Here is an 18,134-nt window from a genome sequence, read left to right as displayed (position 1 = left end):
ATAATTAACAAAAATACACAATATTGCCAGTCCAACAGTTTTCCACAGTGCAGCATTTCCCATGAGGTCAAAGTTTCTGCTGGTTCATTAGTTTTGCTTCAGTTCTGCCGTAGAGACTCACTGGCTCACCTTTCTCACAGCGCTCTCCGACCCAGCCGGCTCTGCAGCTGCACCGTCCGGACTGTCTGTCACACTGGCCGTCGTTCTCACATTGACACTGCTGCTGGCAGTCCGCCCCGAACCGGCCCGCCGCACACTCTGTGTAAACATACAGCAGCGTGCACGAGCAGAAAAACACACATGAGACAAGACAAGAGAGAAACAAAACAGAGACGTCGTGATGTGAACTATATATGACAGGGAAACCTGCGTTGTCATATTTTTGCTGAGGGATGCAGCATGTTTTTTTTTTTCCAGTAATTTATAGTTGGACAGAGTATGGAGTTGGCAATCAGAGTAGTAGCCACAGAGTTTTAGAAAGTAAAGACATTCCAGCGACAGGATTAGAGGTTTCCTGAGCACGAAGAGGGGGCTGGGCTTGGCACGGCTCGACAGGGAAAGGTTGTAACAGGCACAGAGGGAGGATAGTGTGTGATGTGGAGCTCAGAGGGAGAACGAGCTGGAATGTCATCGCCGGGTCGGCAGAGACTTTTACAGAGCAGACTCGTCTGTGGTGCAGAAACAATCTCTGCCAGCAAATAACCTGACCGTAGGCAAAAAAACAAATGAGCTAAGGCAGCAGATTGAACTCAGACTGATGTATTTCCAGAGCCCAGTAAAAACAACCACAGGCCACTGTTTTTAAATGTTTACTTCAGGGTTCAGGTAATGTTATTCTTCTGCATTTCTCTTCAGACTAACCAACATCGTCATGGCTTTGCAAGACAGGGCTGAATTCATCAAGTTTGGAGAGCTGGGCCAAACAACCTAAAGCGTAAATCAAGATAAATTATCAGATTAACATTGAAAAAAGGTTTATAAATCAATGCGTGTATTTGTTTTCTTGTTTTGGCTCAATTCTGATATATTTGTCCGGTTTAATTCCAGAATGACGAGTTAAAGATGTCGGTCTGTTGGCTGACTGGTTGGTTGAACTTCTGGTTAGATGTCATTGGTTGTTGTAGCTACAGTACTGACATTTATTGTAAATTGTGATATGAATAGGTAGGTTGGTAAAAAGATATTTGTAATTTGCTAAATTCGGTTTATTATCCCGAAAGCAGAAAGGTAGAAACTCATAAAATAAAAGCTTAATTTACCTGTATAGTTGATTCATAAAAAAAAATGTATACAGCCAAAAGTCACAAGTCTGTCTGTCTGAGAGGGCTTTACAATCTGTAAAACGCACGACAACCTCTATTCTTATATCCTTGATTTGGACGAGGAAATAAGGAAATGGATGGGAAAAACATTTTGCATTTTGCTGCATGTAGATGGCAAAAAGAAAGTTGTACAAAGTTAAAGGGAAATTGTGATTTTGTACCAGTTGGGTCTTATTTTTGTAATTTTGTCAGTTGTCCATTTTGGTAATAATGACACTGAACTGGGAATATGGCAAAGTTGCTAAAAATAAGCCTGGCAAGGCAAGACACACCAGCAGCCAAAGATGTTTTAAACAAACCTCCAGGTTAGCCAAACTTATCTGAAAGTGAAAACAGGGGCTGTTGTAGACAGACAGTGGTTGGTTCAACTTTGACCTACAGGACTTGCTGCAGTTGCACAGTTTTCCAGAGCAATGAGGAAATATTTCGGACATTTCAAGTGTGCTCACTTTTGGTTTTGCATCCAAATAAAAATTTTAGAAAATATGATGAAACTGTTGGCTTGTTTACAGCCTGTCTGGTCATCTCCTGTTTCTTGCCCCATCAGCCTTTGCCGTAGCAACATCAGTGTTCCCAGATCTGAGTATGTTATTATAAATGACGGCCAAATGTACAAAAATAAGTAGTAATAAATGAGAATTTTCCTGAAAATGTTCCATCTGAAGGTGGTTTTGCGGTCATACATACAGAGACTCTTACTCACAGTATCTCTGAGTCTTACCCAGTTCACAGGCTGTGCCCATCCATCCACTGGCACATGTACATTTTCCGTTGCTCTTGTTGCAGGTGGCTCCGTTCTGACACAAGCAGCGCTGCCGACAGTTTGCTCCATAAAACCCTGCAGGGCATTCTGGGAGAAAAGCAGACAAAACCATCTTGTGACCCCCCCATATTTACCTGTCATATAGATGATTACTTAGCTCTGTGTTGTGTTCACTCACCTTCTGTGCAGTTGGGTCCGGTCCAGCCGGGCGTGCACACACACTGCCCACTGGCCGGGTGGCAGATGCCATCGTTACGGCAGCCACAGGTTTGGTTACATCCTTCTCCATAGAAACCTGTTGGGCAGGCTGCCAGGAGAGGGACAAACAATATCATTACCTCCTGATGAACTTTGCTGATCAAAAGTGGAAATTCCAGTGTCTGGTAAGTGATACAGGCCATAGCATGGGGAACATCAAGTCGGAGCTTTCTCATGTGTGACTGCGCTGGGTTTTCCCAAATAACTCTGAAACCGAGCGTGTTTTTGTTCCACTGTGAGTCAGCGTTACAAAGATGTTCTCTGTGCTTCCATGCTGCTCCACAAATGTCCTGATATCAAACATCTTTTCATAAGACTGGAGTGACGCCGGCACCTGTGAACTTCATAACTTTCTGTTGTGCACCTGTCACTCACTCAGATTGCAGAACGGACCGATCCAGCCAGCAGGACAGGAACAAACTCCCCTGACGTGGTCACAGCTCCCGCCGTTTAGACACAAACATTTCTCCTGGCAGTCCAGTCCGTAGAAACCCTGAGGACACGCTGAAACACACACACACACACACACAGATGTAAAGACCGTGGCTGCAGTGGAAAAGTCAAACATTATGTTCTAATGTCTTTTCCTAACCACTTTTCCTTGACCTCGATGGAAAACGTCATGAGGTCAAGGAAAGATGTGAAGGAAAGTTCATAAGGAAAAGACAACCGTGGTGTTAAGAGAATCTGACTGCACATCCACTAGGCTCCATAATTATGATGCGATGGCGGCGGATGTTAGTGACGCGGGTCTGCTGTGGTGAAACTACAATGTTCTGAAGATGGACTACAAAAGGCGCTGCTTGCAACTGTGTGGTATTAAATAGCTCTCTCAGTAACAGGCTCCTTCACCCGCGGTGTGTGAAAGAGAGATACCACAGCTCCTTCTGCTGCTGTAACACTTTACCATCAATTTATAATAAAGTATTATCCTCTTATCTACCTAACGTGGACAACCGGGGAAAAATATTACTCCATTTGCCATGCTGAAATTGAAAAAAAAAAAAGGAATATATGATAAACATTGAGTTAATTGTTTGAGTTATAGAGAAGCGGTAGGACCATGTGTAGGCTGTACTTCTTCCTTCTCTTTTTCGGACATGTAATATTCATTTATGCTGATTGTTTGTTTGACAGTTTGCTATATGTTTACTGTTCATTTTATTTGTTATTCTTGTTTTGTTTTTTATGTTCGAAATAAATAAATAATTAATTGCAAATAAAGTGAAACGAAATGGTTGCCACTGTCCACTCATATTTATCAACGTGAATCCCAACTAGTATATGACTGTATGAAATAATATTATGCAGGATAAGCATATTGTTTGAATTCATGAACGGCAGAATGGTGCATCGTTTTAAATGTTGCTGCCGCAAGGAATTGTGGGGCGGCATTATCTCCTTTCCTTTGGTAAAGGATGGTCCAGTGTATCCTATGCTAAAGGACATAAGAAAGGAAGCATTGAAGCTCCTTTCCTTAGCATTTAGAGGATTCAAACAGCTCTCATCACGGCTGCTACTCAGATACTTCCGGGTCATTTCGCTCAGTTAGGAACCTTCCCAAGCAAAACAGACCTTTCGACCGCAGCCTACCTGTTACTAGCATATTTAAACACTCAGTAGATGAATTTGTCTTTGTGACGTGAGGGAGCTTCTCTTACGCTTTTCACAGAAGGTTCCAGTCCATCCCACCAGGCAGGTACAAGCTCCGCTCACATGGTCGCACAACGCCTTGTTGTCACACTGACACCGATGGCGACAACCGAGACCAAACATACCTAATGGGCACTCTGAGGGAATATAACACACACACACACACAACTTAGACTTACAGACTAGTGATATGTAGCTTCAAATAACGTTGAACATGTAAAGGTTAGTTTGTAAAATGACACAATTCTACAATACAAAATAAGCTCCTAACAGAGACAAAACGGAAAAATTAAAACCACCGTGTGTAGGATTGTTACTTTGGCACCGTCTGGTGGTAGCACTAAGAATGATACTGTGCTGAATGATGGCAACGCAAACTGCAAATGATTGATGAAAGGATTTTGTTGGTTCTTTCATGTCATGTGACTGGTTCAAACAAAAACTTGAAACATGCTATGATCATGGAAACTGATACACATATAAACTTGATATTGTGACAGATTGGACACTGTAGTCTTTAAATGTTTTAACACATAACTACATACTCTGGTGGCAGTGTGTTCCAGTGTAACCAGCCTCACAGTTGCACTGGCCCGTCACGGCGTCACAGCTGCCGTCTCCGTTTCTACAGTCACACGTTTCTGCACAGTCTGCACCCCAGTGTCCTGCATCACAGGCTGCAACACAAATTGAGTGTTAGACATAACCAGGGACATCTTTTACTGTCAGATATATAAGATCAGTGTTCTTATATAATTCTCTTCAGCGTTAGTAGCTGATGTTAGGTGATAACAAATGTTTTTCCAGCACTGTTACCTTTCCTGCAGTTGTGTCCAGTCCAGCCAGGAGCGCAGGTACACCGCCCACTCACCGGATCACAGCGAGCATTGTTCTCACACACACACTTCATTTGGCATCCTTGACCGAAACGTCCACTCGGGCACGCTGCACAGGGAAAAAAATATAAAAAACATCAAGACTAATCTACCAGAACCGACTTCGCCGGATTGCATGAAAGCACGGCAAGTTCCCATGACAGCTTTGGTTCTGTGATTCAGCTTTAAGAGCCAGTGGTTGTTTGAGATGGAATTATATTCGTTCTTCCCAGTGAATTATGTCTGAGGTCGGTTTTCAGGATTTTAGCAAATGACCACGGAGAAAAACTACTCCTCTGTATTCTGACATGTTGCTCTATTTCTTGTCCAAACTGCACCAGTGCGTGATTTCCATATTCCACCGTGCTGCTATCCTCCTCAGCTGGTTAACTGCTTAATGCATGTTGCTGTGGAAACTGAAAAAAATGCACAGTGCTGATACTCACAGTTCTGGCAGAATCTGCCCATGAACCCTGAAGGACAGTTACATGACCCGTTGTGTTTGTCACACACGCCTTCATTCTCACAAACGGGGCAAGTTTCTGTGCAGCCTGGACCCCAGAAACCCTCCGGACACACTGTGAAAAAAGATTCACATTATCAGAATTGCGATCTTGAAAATGTTTAAAACAACTCAGCTGTTTAAAAAAAAAAAAAAATCAGTCTGCACTCACAGTTCTCACAGTGCTTTCCTGACGTCCCCGCTGGACACTTGCACTGTCCCGTCACTTTGTCACATGGGGCGCCGGTGCAGTTACATGGATGTACGCAGCCTGTTCCAAACCTTCCCTCTGGACAGTCTGAGACAGGACACACAGGAGAGACTTGTCACAACACGAGAGGACAAATACTGAAGACAAATTAGCCTTTAAGTGTGAGGAATGTGTGTCCTCTGTAGGGCCACCACCTACCCTGATCACAGTTCTCTCCATGACGACCAGGAGGACATTTTCGTTGGCACTCTCCAGTCACATGATCACATGACACTCCTGGGGGACAGGAGCACTTCTTCTCACAGCCGGCTCCGTAAGTACCTGGGTTGCATTCTAGAGACAGAACAGGACAGATCACTCACTGTCCACGTTAAGACAGCTGTAATACAGCCTCCTCCCCTCTTGAGACATGGCTCAATGTTTTTCTGTCTTTATTTTGAGAGGGGATTTGGTTCTCCTCGACAGACTCATACTGTACATTTGCTACGATTTTGACTCCCTTTACAGATTATGTCAGAAAGCAAATGGACTTGGGGCGGCATGGTGGTGCAGTGATTAGCATTGTTGTCTCACGGCAAGAGGGTCACAGGTTCAAACCCTTCTGTGTGGAGTTTGCATGTTCTCCCCATGTCAACGTGGGTTTTCTCCGGGCACACAGTCCCACAGTCCAAAGACGTGCAGGTTATGTTAATTGTTGACTCTAAATTGCCCGTAGGTGTGAATGTGAGTGTGAATGGTTGTCTGTTTCTATGTGTCAGCCCTGTGATAGTCTGGCGACCTGTCCAGGATGTACCCCGCCTTCGCCCAATGTCAGCTGGGATCGGCTCCAGCCCCCCCCCACGACCCTGAATAGGATAAGCGGTTACAGATATTGGATGGATGGATGGAGCAAATGGACTTGGCTGCAACTCCGTGTGGCTGCAACCCTCTGAGCGTGTCTATATTTCAGCCTGTATGGACACTGGAGAGCAGCATATGTTGGCATTCATGGCCATATATTCGCTACTCTGGCAAACTTTATTTTTCCTTCTGTTTCGTTTGCCTACAGGTGTATACAATATAAGGGAGGGGGTTTTGACTTGTGTTTTGTTGTTTCCTTGTTGTGTTTTTGCATATACTTTTGTACATACTTGTTCAAAAAGTTTCTTATAAAATCCATCATCTGTAATTGTACAGTAATATCACCTTAGAGCAGAACACAACCGACTGTAAATGTGAGTAAGGTCCGTTGATGAGCAGAGCATCGTGACAGTACGCTCACCTTCCTTGCAGGTGTTGCCCTGGTAACCAGATTTACAGACACAGGTGCCATGGCGACGGTGACACTCCAGCGTGTTCTGCTGGACACATTGACACTCCCCAGAGCAGCCGGCGCCGAAGGTCCACTTAGGACAAGCTGAAGGAGAAGAAACAAGATGATTTCACAACAGTATGATGCACAGAAAGAATGGTGACAACAACAATAAAATTACAGCCACAATACGAGTATTTACAAAATTGTTTCATTGCATATGGATACTTGCAATGCAATGCTACTGCTTCACAGTGAGCCTGTGTATCAATGCTTTTATAATCCGGGGTTCCTGACATGAGAGTTCAAGGGTGAGACTCTGGTAAAGTTAGGACAGAGGGACTTACGGAGGTGGCAGAAGCGTCCGTATAGTCCTGCATCACACAGACAGGCTCCGTAGGTCCGATGGCAGCGCCCGTTATTGGCACAATTACACTTCTTATTGCACTGCTTCCCATAGAAGCCTTTAGGACAGCCTGCAGCACAAAGGAAACAACTCATAGTAAACTTCAGATAACTACCTCCCGTGGTGGGAAAGAAATGTTTTCACTGATGATTAAGGAACAAATACTTTTGTCTGGGACAAAAGGGGGACAAACTCACCATCCTGGCACAAGTCCCCGCTGACCCCAGGCGGACAGCGACAGCTCCCGGTGACTGGATCACAGCTGGCACCGTTTTTACACTTAGAGGGGAAGGAGCAGTTTTTACCAAAATACCCCTCGGGGCACGCTGTGAGATTGAAAAATAAAAAGAGTCTATTATTGCAAATCTGTCAAACTGACTTTATAGTTTGATACAGTAGTGACAGACACAGACATGTGAATGTATTTGTGTCTGTTTATGCTGAGCCAATCCTCACTCTGGTTGCAGACGGCGCCTATCCATCCATCTAGACAGTCGCAGCCACTTTTCCATGGATTACATTTTCCCCCATTAGAACAGTCGTCACACGTCAAACTGCAGTCATTGCCGAAAGTGTCATCCAAACACACTGGAAACAACAGTTCATAATGAAGGATTTATTTATTTTTATCATATAAACTCTAATCATGACATTTGACGCTATCAAACACACAGTTTAGTAACTGTCTCTGACTTTTTTTGGGCAGAATATTTTCTCATTGGATGTCAGAGGTTATGATCTTCAAGGTTGACAGAGATTATTACACTTTCATTGAAGTTAAGAGGAGCATAGATAGCTATACACACACATCACAGTAAGGCTCAAGGCTATTGGAAAGTAGCACTGATGAAAAAAGTAAACGCCCGCACACTGACTCCAAAACACAGATTTATTTGAATGGACAATGTTTGGATCCCAGTCGAATATTTGTCAGGTCAAATAATATTATATATCTAAATTTATTTTGTAGGCGTTGCACCTGTCAACTCTCAGTGAAGTAACATGAATCGTTAACTGTTCTGCTGTTGTCAAAAGAGTCCAAGTTCGTGCGACACAAAACAGAGCCTTTGACTTCCTGTGACAGACTGCCAGGACATATAAGACTCAGCATTCCTGCCAAAGACGCTGTGGTGTTACAGTATGTACAGACAGTCTGGGAGCATGAAGCACAGTAATTAACCCGCACCATGTGGCCTGCAGTAAATGAGTCTGTCAGACAGCTTCACCTCCCAGGAGTCTCAGGTAATCAGACGCAGGTTCCTCTCAGTGATAATGAGTGGTTAACGGTTTTGGGGGAGAAAAACTCACCAAATTTCTCTGCGAGGTTACTCTCGGCCCTCAGCTCCCCCTCGTCGTCTTCATAGTCGTCATAGCGCTCCAGGGGTTGGTTGTAGTCCCGCATCAAGGTAATCACGGGTCGAAGAAGAGGCAACTCGATGGGACCTCCGCTGGACAGGGCCTCAACTGCGTCTTCTAGTGCTGCGGGGAGAAAGACGGGAAGAAAGTCAGTTACACACACTGGAATAAATACATAGTGTAGGCCATTTAGTTTTTGTGTCTTAAAATCAATTTCTTTTTCAAAATAAGTGAACAAAAATCTACCATTTTGATGAGATACCTCAATTTTACAATTTGCAACATGTATGATAGTACGTTAAGCAAGTACAAAATAAGAAAGAATGCCCACATCTCTTAGCTTGACTTGACTTAGGTTGACTGATATCATAATAATGCTACTTTAATTCGAGAATATCTGTTTTTAAAGCGCTAACAACTGAAACTCATTCACCCCTGTTGGTAGGTTTTCTGTCAGATGTCAACTACGAAAATAATTTAAAGACTAAGGGACATTTCCTCAATTTTCATGACAAATTCTGTATGTCTGTGATGCACATAAGAGACATTTTCTCCACAAAAGGTAGTTCAACTTCACCGAAACATACCAGTGCTCCATACCCAGCTCTAATAAAACAGGCTGTTAGTGGTTTAGTCGTTTTTCACTGAAGACATTTTGACAGGGACTCACGGACTTAGAGGCAACGTTCCCACAAAGTCTGTGAGGGTTTAGGGCTGTCCCACCGTCAAATCGTCAAATTGTTTGAAGGCTCTCTCACAGACATTTTGAGCCCTTTATGCACACTTTCCATATTTCTGCAGACTTTGCCTAAGGGAATTGCCCATAATTCATATCTTTGTGATGTTAAAACACAGAGTTACTGGGGGAAGCCCGGAGGTGTTAAAGAGCAAAAAGGTAAACAAAGAGGATGGCACATGGGTGTTCAGCCTGGCACATAAAACACACATGAAATCAGAGGCTATAATACACACCTGCTTTATTCATCAACCATTTATTTTGCTTAATGATGCCGTTTTGACAAAAACAAGTAAACTGATTTTTTGACTACCTCTCGTCTCGTAAAGCAAAAGTCTGGGAAACGTTCAAATCAGGCAGTAACAAAAGTAAAATATATGATGTATGCGATACGTTGCCAAAAAGTGCTGTCCCATTGGTATTTCTACCATTTCCAACCCTCGCAGCCTGTCGCACTCAAGCATTTACCAGGTGGCGTCAGTTAATTCATGAGGGTTCAGGGCTTAAGGCCTTGGGGGGGCAGTGGGATTGGGCCCTGCTGTTGTGCATGATGCTGGCTCACTGCCACACTGGCATGGCTTAGTGAGACACAAAATGTCTGCTGTGAAAAAGGCCTATTATTCAAAAACTTCTATCATGAATGGCTGGCAATAGTACTTAACCTGCCCCCTGTCTTGTTTTTTTAGTTACATCAAACTAGTGTAGAATGGCTTGCTCAAATGGTACAACTTTATTACATAAAAGGAGTACTAGCTTTATGTTTTAACACTTACACAACTGCAATATCCACCCCAAGTAAACAATTCTGTTTTTGATAAAAACACGCTCTTTAACACAATCTAGACTGAACGTCTCGGTACACAGGATGTTTTTTTGCAGTACGACAACATTTTGGCAGATTTTCCGTTGGCATGTTTCTGGTGTGATTCACACTTGGCCACTCTCTTTTTAATGTTGATACTCACAGATGCAGGATTGCCGGTCCTCGTCCAGACGGAAACCCCGGCGGCAGAAACACTGAAAGGATCCCGCGCTGTTCTGGCATGTGTGATCGCAACCGCCATTAGCAGCCAGACACTCGTCTACATCTAAACAAACCCAGACACAACACAGACTCAAACACTTTTGGTACATTAAGAGAAGTTGAGAGAAGCCAAGGCAATTTAAACGAGCAGCTCTAGTTCTACATGTTAAACTTAAACAAAGACAACATTGTGCATGTTTGTGTTGACGTCTACGGAGTCAAACTGGAACTCTCTCCCAAGTTCAACAGAGGTAAATATTGAGTCTCATAAAAGTGTGAGTGCCAACCAGTAAGGGTTAAACATACCATCACAGCTACATCCGTCTGAGTTGAGTCTGTATCCTGCTGAGCAGTAACATTCATAACCCCCGGGGTAGTTGGTGCAGTCCTGCTCGCAGCAGGAACGCTGCTCTCCACACTCATCCACGTCTGCCAAACACAACAAGCAGGGAGACCAAAATTATGAACCGCCCGTAGTGACATGCTTACCTGCTCACAGACAGAAGGTTTTTTACGAGATCATGTAAATTGTACAAGTTTAACAGATAATTAAGGTCAAAGTAGAAAATAATAGTATTGAACTTAAACTTATATTATATTTCTTCCTCATTATATCAGTTCATTCAGTCCTGTATTCTAACACCAAAACCTCAAGACCATCTTCCACCTCCAGACCAAAAGAGCATTTTGACGTAACAGATTAGAGTCCTGAAAGAGATTTATTTTATTACTTGTAGAAAAAATATTTTAAAACATGTCAGGGGATGTATAGAGCCCTGTTTTACTTTTGTTTTCTGGCTTTTTGTTATCTAGCTGCATTGAGTGATCATCTACACTAACTGGGCGGTCCTTCTGCAGTAAGAACAGCATCATTAGAATGGATCTTTGGCAATAATATCTATTAAATCTATATCAATAGTTATAGTACAATATGAGGGGATCCACAGGGAGTTATACGGCACAATATTGTCAGTGTGACAACCTCTCATAGGTAGGATTGTGCTAAAAAGAAATCTTGAATATTAACCAAGCATCAAATTTGATCACTGAACCTAAATCCCTTTGAATCCCTAATAAAGTAAGCACTCAGTTGCCAGTTTATTAGGTAAAATTAATGCAGTCTAACGCAACAGTCCTATAATAAATCCTCCCTTCATGAAGGTTATAATGTTCCGTTTTTGTAGAAACTGTTATATAGAGAGGTGTTGATTCAACTTTCCGGTAACTTTGGAGGATGTAGTTTGTGGTGCTGTTGAATTGTTTTGCACTTTACTGAGAAGAGTTTTTAATATTTAGCCTACCTTCATTCATAGAAATGGGTTGTACATAACACTTCTCAATATATCAGTTATCAAAATGATGATAATGTTGTACTAATTTAAAGTTCTGTACTGAACATAGCTCTTCGCCTATACAAAAGAGGATTTGTTAGACTCTGAGCTTCACAAATCTGGTATTTTACCAAATTTAGAATTACAGGAGTAGATCCAAAAAGGAAATGGAAATCAGAACTAGTCATAAACACCAATTTACTAATCCAGTAATACATAAAACACTAATAATTGAATAAGACGTTTCTGGAAAGTTACCGTGAATCAGTGCTGATGTAATGTATGAGTATGCCTTATAATTAGTTTAAAGCATTTTTTTCAATACATGCAATTACATTACAGCTTCTTACCAGTACAGGTTTTGAGGTCGTCGTCTAATCTGTAGCCATGGTTACAGGAGCAAACGGGCCCGCTGTTTGAATGTTGGCAGTGGTGCGAACAGCCTCCGTTGTTGCTCTCGCAGCTGTTCACGATCTCCATCGCGATTCCTTTTACAAGTTCACAGTAAGATAATGAGTGTTAATTAAAAGACTTAAATATCACAAGCTAAATGTAAGGTTTCTAATGCATGTTATAATATTAAGAGGGTTTAAACTGACTGTAACACTGTTTTCCATCAGATCCCAGCTCATAGGCAGCGTTACACACACAGGCGTAGGAGCCCAATGTGTTGTGGCAGCCATGAGCACAGTTGGCTGCTTCTGTCTCACACTCATCGACATCTGTGACAGAAATATGTTTTTAAAAAAAAAATTATAAAATGTAGGAACACATCTGGTGTGCACAAGTTCATTTACATCTTCTCATAAATCAAAACCATCTTTCACACACTTTTTTTCCAACAGTGTTGGTAGATACCGACAGTGGAAACATTGGCTTCCATATTCTGCATCTTCTTTTCCTTAAAAGCTGTACTTATTATTTTAATCACAACTGTTTTTCTGGAGCTGCTTTCAATTGCATCACACAATCTTGTGGGACCAACGCGTTTCAGCTTGTGGCCTTCATATACCACAAGTATTGCTGGAGACTTTTTTCCCTTCTCCATGCACCTTGGAAGAAGGTCAAGTTGTGCCAGAAACCCTCTCTCTGCTTCTACTAGCTGACAGTTTGCCCAAATGGCATGTAAATGTTCAAATTTCCATTTCTCTACCGTTTCCAATCTTCAAACTTGACTTTTGAGTCAACGAGGACGAGCAATCTTTAAAGTGCTCAGAAAAATTTAATTTGAACATCTACAGCTTTAACTCCATGACAACTTGGTAAACTTCATCATGCTGAGGAAGATGAGTGTGTGATGTGATCAAAAGCTCCAGAGCAGCTATACTAAATGTGGCAATATTGTTTTCTAAATCATTTTCTATATGTATCACCTTATATTCTCTTCACTTGATTAACTCTGAGCTACATTAATAATCATTATAATGTCATTATTTGGGTTACTAGTGAATTTACCTTGACAGGTTTTACTGTCTTCAGCCAGGAGGTAACCAGGTCTACAATCACAGTGAGCGTTCCCACCATCAACCCGACACATGTGCATGCAGCCTCCATTCTGATCCGCACAGGGATTCTGCACTGCAACACAAAAAGCACACACTCATAAACATAAATCCAACCGTTGTCAGTCAAGCGGGGAACACTTCTGGCGCAGTCGTGGAGAAAACTGTAAAAACTGACATCTTAATGCAGAGCAGGTGGAGAGCTTTAAATTCACACTGCCACCCTGAACCTCCGCCTCATCTCTTTATTGTTCTCTTGACATAGTTGTGTGTGTGTGTGTGTGTGACTTGTGTAAGCCTGTCCAGCATCTGGGATGAGAACCTTCTGCAAAAATGAGAGGAAGCTGTTCTCAGCCAATAATTGCAAAGTAAAAGCATCTGAGAGACAGTTATTTAAAATACATGCATGTATGATTTCTCAACCCCAGAGAGCCGTGCTCAACTATACGGCCTCAGAGATCAGAGATTAAAAGAAGCAAGGACATCAAAATACTAATTTGAAGGGAAAAATCAATGAAGGAGACCGCTGTGATTCACTCCAATTTAACGTCCCATCCTATGAATGACAGTTAATCCTGCTTCATCACAGACATCCTGTCAGATAATTACAACTGGCAGCAGATGCAGAAAATATCTTTTTAATGTTGTGATCAGATCTTGAAAATCACACCTTCATAATCTTCCAAACTGCACAGTTTTATTGGCCCTCTTTCCTTAGCCATGGATCCATGTATTATTCCTCCTTTCTGGCTTGTGCCGTGTGTTGATGTGTGTTTAGTGTTGCCTTACACCAGTTTGGGTACTCACGTTTACAATGCTTGCCATCCTCTGCCAGCAAGTAATTTGGCTTGCAGCGACAGCGGAAATGAGCGGCAGACTGCTGCACACAGTAGTGTTCACATCCTCCGTTGCTGATGGCACACGAATGAACAGCTGAAAAGGCAAACAAAAAAACAACCTTAGAGACATGACAAAAGGCCAGAGAAACTTAAATGAAGGGGCGGAGAGAGCAGTCATAGGGAATGAGAAAATCTGCCATCTTTGCAGAAAAAAAAATCAATGCCCATAAATCCAAACGGCAGCTTTATGTTAGATCTCCTGACTTTTGATTTCACTCCACATCCACAGGAATATTTCTCAGCGAGGTCATGACCGCTGTACTGACATTCCTACAATCAGCGAATACCTCCGAGAATTGCTTTGCTCTGAGCCACGAGAGATCCATCAACACAAAAGAGCCAAAAATCACAGAGAGATTTGAATGGCAGGACCTCTGTGGTGGTCAACGCTCATCCGCTGATGAGATTGAGGGCAGAGCCAGCTCAATCATCTTCCCTCCGTCTGCGTCTCTTCTTTGTAGCAACAGATGAAACCCCGGTAGACGGTCAGGACTAGATCCGTTCAGAGAAAACAACAGGTAGAGGTTGAACAGCCGGGCGATCTCATAGCCGGTGTTTTTCATACTCAAAGGAAGGAGTCAAGATCCATCCATCACAAGTACACGTCAAACCGCAGAGAGCTTTCCAGCTCAAATATTATTCAGACACACACTAAGTGTGTGGGATACATCTGACCTCTGCTGGCAGATCAAGAGCTGGATAAGACAAGCAGAGCTGAGATTAAATTGATTTCAAGACATCTGCTCTTCCTTTTCTTCCTATCAATCTGTGCTGACTGATGTGTGCTGGCCTTTACCCGGTATGTATTTGCTCATGATGCTGAACATAGTGCAAAAATGAAAGAAAAACACTTTTATTCACTTGTTATATGGAAATGAAGATTTCAGAGTTAATTTCCGTACTTGCTCCATTTGTGAACATGCACACATTTTGCAGCTTGCCTCTGCACGATTTGAAACCAAGCAGACGGATATGCAGCCTCACAGATAAGCTTCACCTGGGAGTCAATCCAGATGTGCGCTATGATTATTGGTGCACTCAGTCATTTCTTCACGCAACAGCTGTCACACAAGGGCCTCGCAGGGACAGTTGTGTCCCAGCTACAGTGCCTGCTCTATAAGACAATGAAACTATTTTCGCTTTATGAAGCCAAGAAACACATAATGAGTTCCACTCTAAATGTCAGGACACTCTGTATACATTCCTGACTGCCGAAAACTGGTGCCAGGTTTATACTCTTTTTCTCTATCAGCTATTTCTGGAAAATCCAATTCTAATGTATCTGGCATGACAGAAACAGAACATGGATACTGCGTAAACTCAGCAGAGGTCAAGAGTGACAGGGTAACGCGTAGATTTATATGAAGCTTATGTGAGCGTTGAAATAACACAAGCAGAATTTAATGGAGGGAAAGGTTGGAATCAAAACTACAGCGAGGTACAGAAACCACAGCCAACTAAACCGATCAATCAACCCACCGTTTTCTACATTCGCTCATTATGATGGTGTTTAATTGTAAGTACTTATACAATGCATAGGTGGTTAAACTTTGATTGTATATTTATAAAAAAAAGAGTAGCAGTGGAGGGGATTAAACAGATAGTTCGGGTGTTTTGAAGTGGGGTTGTTTACTTATCCACAGTAGGTGTATTAATACCTACAGTAGATGACGGCAATACAGTGTTGTCGACTGGAACGGCAGAAAAACGTATTTTAGCCACCTAAAAGAAAGGCTTACCTAAAAAACAATTATATCCGTTTAAGTGTACGCTATATTTAGAGTATTTTCACCGGTTTATTTTGCCGTCAGACGGCCCTTTCCGACAGGGACCAGACTGAAGTAAAACTTATCTATGCTCTCTCCAAAGCCAGCAGGCTCAGTTGACAAAAACAAGATACATTTCACTTTCAGGTCAGTTCACCGTCAGAAAATATTCTAACTACAGTATAAGCGTACACTTAAACGGATATCAATTTTTTTTAGGTGAGCCTTTCATTTAGGTGGCTAAAATATGTTTTATTGCCGTCCCGTCCACAGCACTGTATTGCTTTGCTCCAGTGCCTCGTCTGTTACTGTCATCTACTGTAAGTAATACACTTACTATGGATAAGTACCTCATACAAGCCCACTTCAAAACACCCAAACTATCCCTTTAAGACATTGTGGGACAAGTCCAAACAAATAGCCAGGAAACAGAGAAAAAATATATGAAAAATTCATATATTTAATGCATTTGCGCCTGTTAATAGTTTGAAAGGGAATGCCCAAATGCCAAAAAATCATTGGTTCCAGCTTCTCAGATGTGAGACTTTGCTGCTTTACGTTGCCCTATGTGTTCATAAACAGAATATCTTTGGACTATTGGTCAAACAAAATAAGCAATTTAATGACAACACCAACAACACAATTTTCTCACATTCTATACTGTAGGCCAACCAATAATCGATAAAGTCATCCGCATGTGAATCGGTAATGAAAAAAGCAGTTAGCTGGAGCCTTAGTACAAATGTGCTCCAAGACATATCATTATTGAGTTGATTTACTCTCAGATTCTACAAGATATCCACTGAAGGGTATTAAAAATTCACAGACTGTAACTCTGTGTGGTTTTAGCAGCAAATGTTATTTGAATCATCTCACAATGTATGTCAGAATCAAAGGGGTCGTCTACTCCAATATTATAAATGTGGTCTCCATGATTAAGAGCCCGTGTCAAAAAGCATATGTGGCTAAACTTCAATGAAATAATGACCAAATAGTACTTACACTAAAGACTTTCAGAACGTTCCAGCAGACTAGTTCGTCTGACACAGTGTTTCATTGTTTATGTGAGTTTTGAACAAGTGGGGCCACATTACAAAGAGGAAACTTTGCAGGCCTTCATACTCTGTTTCTAATCGGATTAAAGGAGGGATGAAACCTCAAATCAAGCTGTGTTTGTAACATTAGTCACAGTATGTTAACAAAGACCTAACAGGGCAAAATTGCCTGTTATAGTATTATTTCAGTGTGTGGACTTCAGCTTGTACGATGTATGCACTGCCACGTAGCTGTAATGTTCCTTACCGAGGCAGGTGCGGCCGTCCACATGCAGGCGAGTGCCTGGGTGGCATTCACAGTAGTAGGAGCCCCTGGTGTTAACACATCTGTGCTGGCAGCCTCCATTGTGGACCTGGCACTCATCGATATCTGTAAGGAAGGAGGGAGAAAAGGAAAAGACAGAAGCAGGCAGAAGGAGAGAGAGAGAGACGGGAGAGAAATTAGTGCAATTTGACTAAATCCTCTCATTATGAGAAAAGATTGGTCCCAAGAATGAAGCCCAGATGAGCTGCCAAGCTGAGGGAGGAATGTACCGCAGGTTTTAGGATAAAGATGTAGTCCGAGAAGAAAGGAGATGATGGATGAGAAGGGAACGTATTCTACAAGTGCATTGCAGCTCAAAACAAACAAATCCCCCATGTGGTAACAACTACTGAACATTTAAACCCAAATTTAAATTCCTTTGCTTCTTGTCAAAGTCCCTTGGGTGCAGCAAACATATGGAAGCTTAAATCAAGAGGATGCTAAACATACACATTCCTCTCAGCCACCGAGCGTTGAGATTATAAACAAATAAAAGAAAGTGTCTGGGAAAGTGATGGTGAGTGAAACACGACTGCCTTGCCATGTGACCAGATTCCAAATGAAACAAGCCGTGTCCCTAAACATTTCTTATTTTAAAGGTCAAAGACTAATAAATTGTTTTCTGAGTTCCCCAGCAGACCCCCTGTGAGATCAGAGCTGATTTATGAAGCTCTGCTCTGTTTGGACTAACAGCCCGTCTGCTGCCATCATCTTCAGCAAAAATTTGGACATGAAGTCGAACCCACCTCACCTCCAGGCCGGTGACAAGTTACACATTGCTTCAACATTACTACAATTATCACTGCGGGTGTTACGGAGTTACTGGAAATGTTGCTGAATGAAAAAAATGGTGTGATGTATTAAAAAGGTGTGAATGTAT

At 42.2% G+C, this 18,134-nt stretch overlaps 1 protein-coding gene across 2 annotated transcripts in view; it reads right to left on the bottom strand.

The window, feature by feature from the left end:
• Positions 1 to 18,134, bottom strand: part of megf6b (multiple EGF-like-domains 6b) — a 70,669-nt gene that overhangs the window by 8,770 nt on the left and 43,765 nt on the right. For both annotated transcript variants that reach the window (XM_074643747.1, XM_074643755.1), the window contains 22 exons: positions 17,198 to 17,320; positions 14,038 to 14,163; positions 13,184 to 13,306; positions 12,328 to 12,450; positions 12,079 to 12,216; positions 10,704 to 10,826; positions 10,339 to 10,461; positions 8,590 to 8,760; positions 7,738 to 7,869; positions 7,479 to 7,607; positions 7,223 to 7,351; positions 6,846 to 6,980; positions 5,783 to 5,917; positions 5,546 to 5,671; positions 5,318 to 5,449; positions 4,813 to 4,941; positions 4,542 to 4,673; positions 4,005 to 4,133; positions 2,719 to 2,847; positions 2,264 to 2,392; positions 2,044 to 2,172; positions 130 to 258 (listed from right to left, as the gene is read on the bottom strand). In XM_074643747.1, coding sequence (XP_074499848.1) covers positions 130 to 258; positions 2,044 to 2,172; positions 2,264 to 2,392; positions 2,719 to 2,847; positions 4,005 to 4,133; positions 4,542 to 4,673; positions 4,813 to 4,941; positions 5,318 to 5,449; positions 5,546 to 5,671; positions 5,783 to 5,917; positions 6,846 to 6,980; positions 7,223 to 7,351; positions 7,479 to 7,607; positions 7,738 to 7,869; positions 8,590 to 8,760; positions 10,339 to 10,461; positions 10,704 to 10,826; positions 12,079 to 12,216; positions 12,328 to 12,450; positions 13,184 to 13,306; positions 14,038 to 14,163; positions 17,198 to 17,320 — 2,874 coding nt within the window. The remainder of the gene's footprint in view (positions 1 to 129; positions 259 to 2,043; positions 2,173 to 2,263; positions 2,393 to 2,718; positions 2,848 to 4,004; positions 4,134 to 4,541; positions 4,674 to 4,812; positions 4,942 to 5,317; positions 5,450 to 5,545; positions 5,672 to 5,782; positions 5,918 to 6,845; positions 6,981 to 7,222; positions 7,352 to 7,478; positions 7,608 to 7,737; positions 7,870 to 8,589; positions 8,761 to 10,338; positions 10,462 to 10,703; positions 10,827 to 12,078; positions 12,217 to 12,327; positions 12,451 to 13,183; positions 13,307 to 14,037; positions 14,164 to 17,197; positions 17,321 to 18,134) is intronic.

The sequence above is a fragment of the Sebastes fasciatus genome, chromosome 1 (genome assembly GCF_043250625.1).
Source record: "Sebastes fasciatus isolate fSebFas1 chromosome 1, fSebFas1.pri, whole genome shotgun sequence".
Classification (NCBI taxonomy): domain Eukaryota; kingdom Metazoa; phylum Chordata; class Actinopteri; order Perciformes; family Sebastidae; genus Sebastes; species Sebastes fasciatus.
The sequence above is the reverse complement of the archived record's forward strand: the minus strand, read 5'-3'. Positions and strand labels throughout refer to the sequence as shown.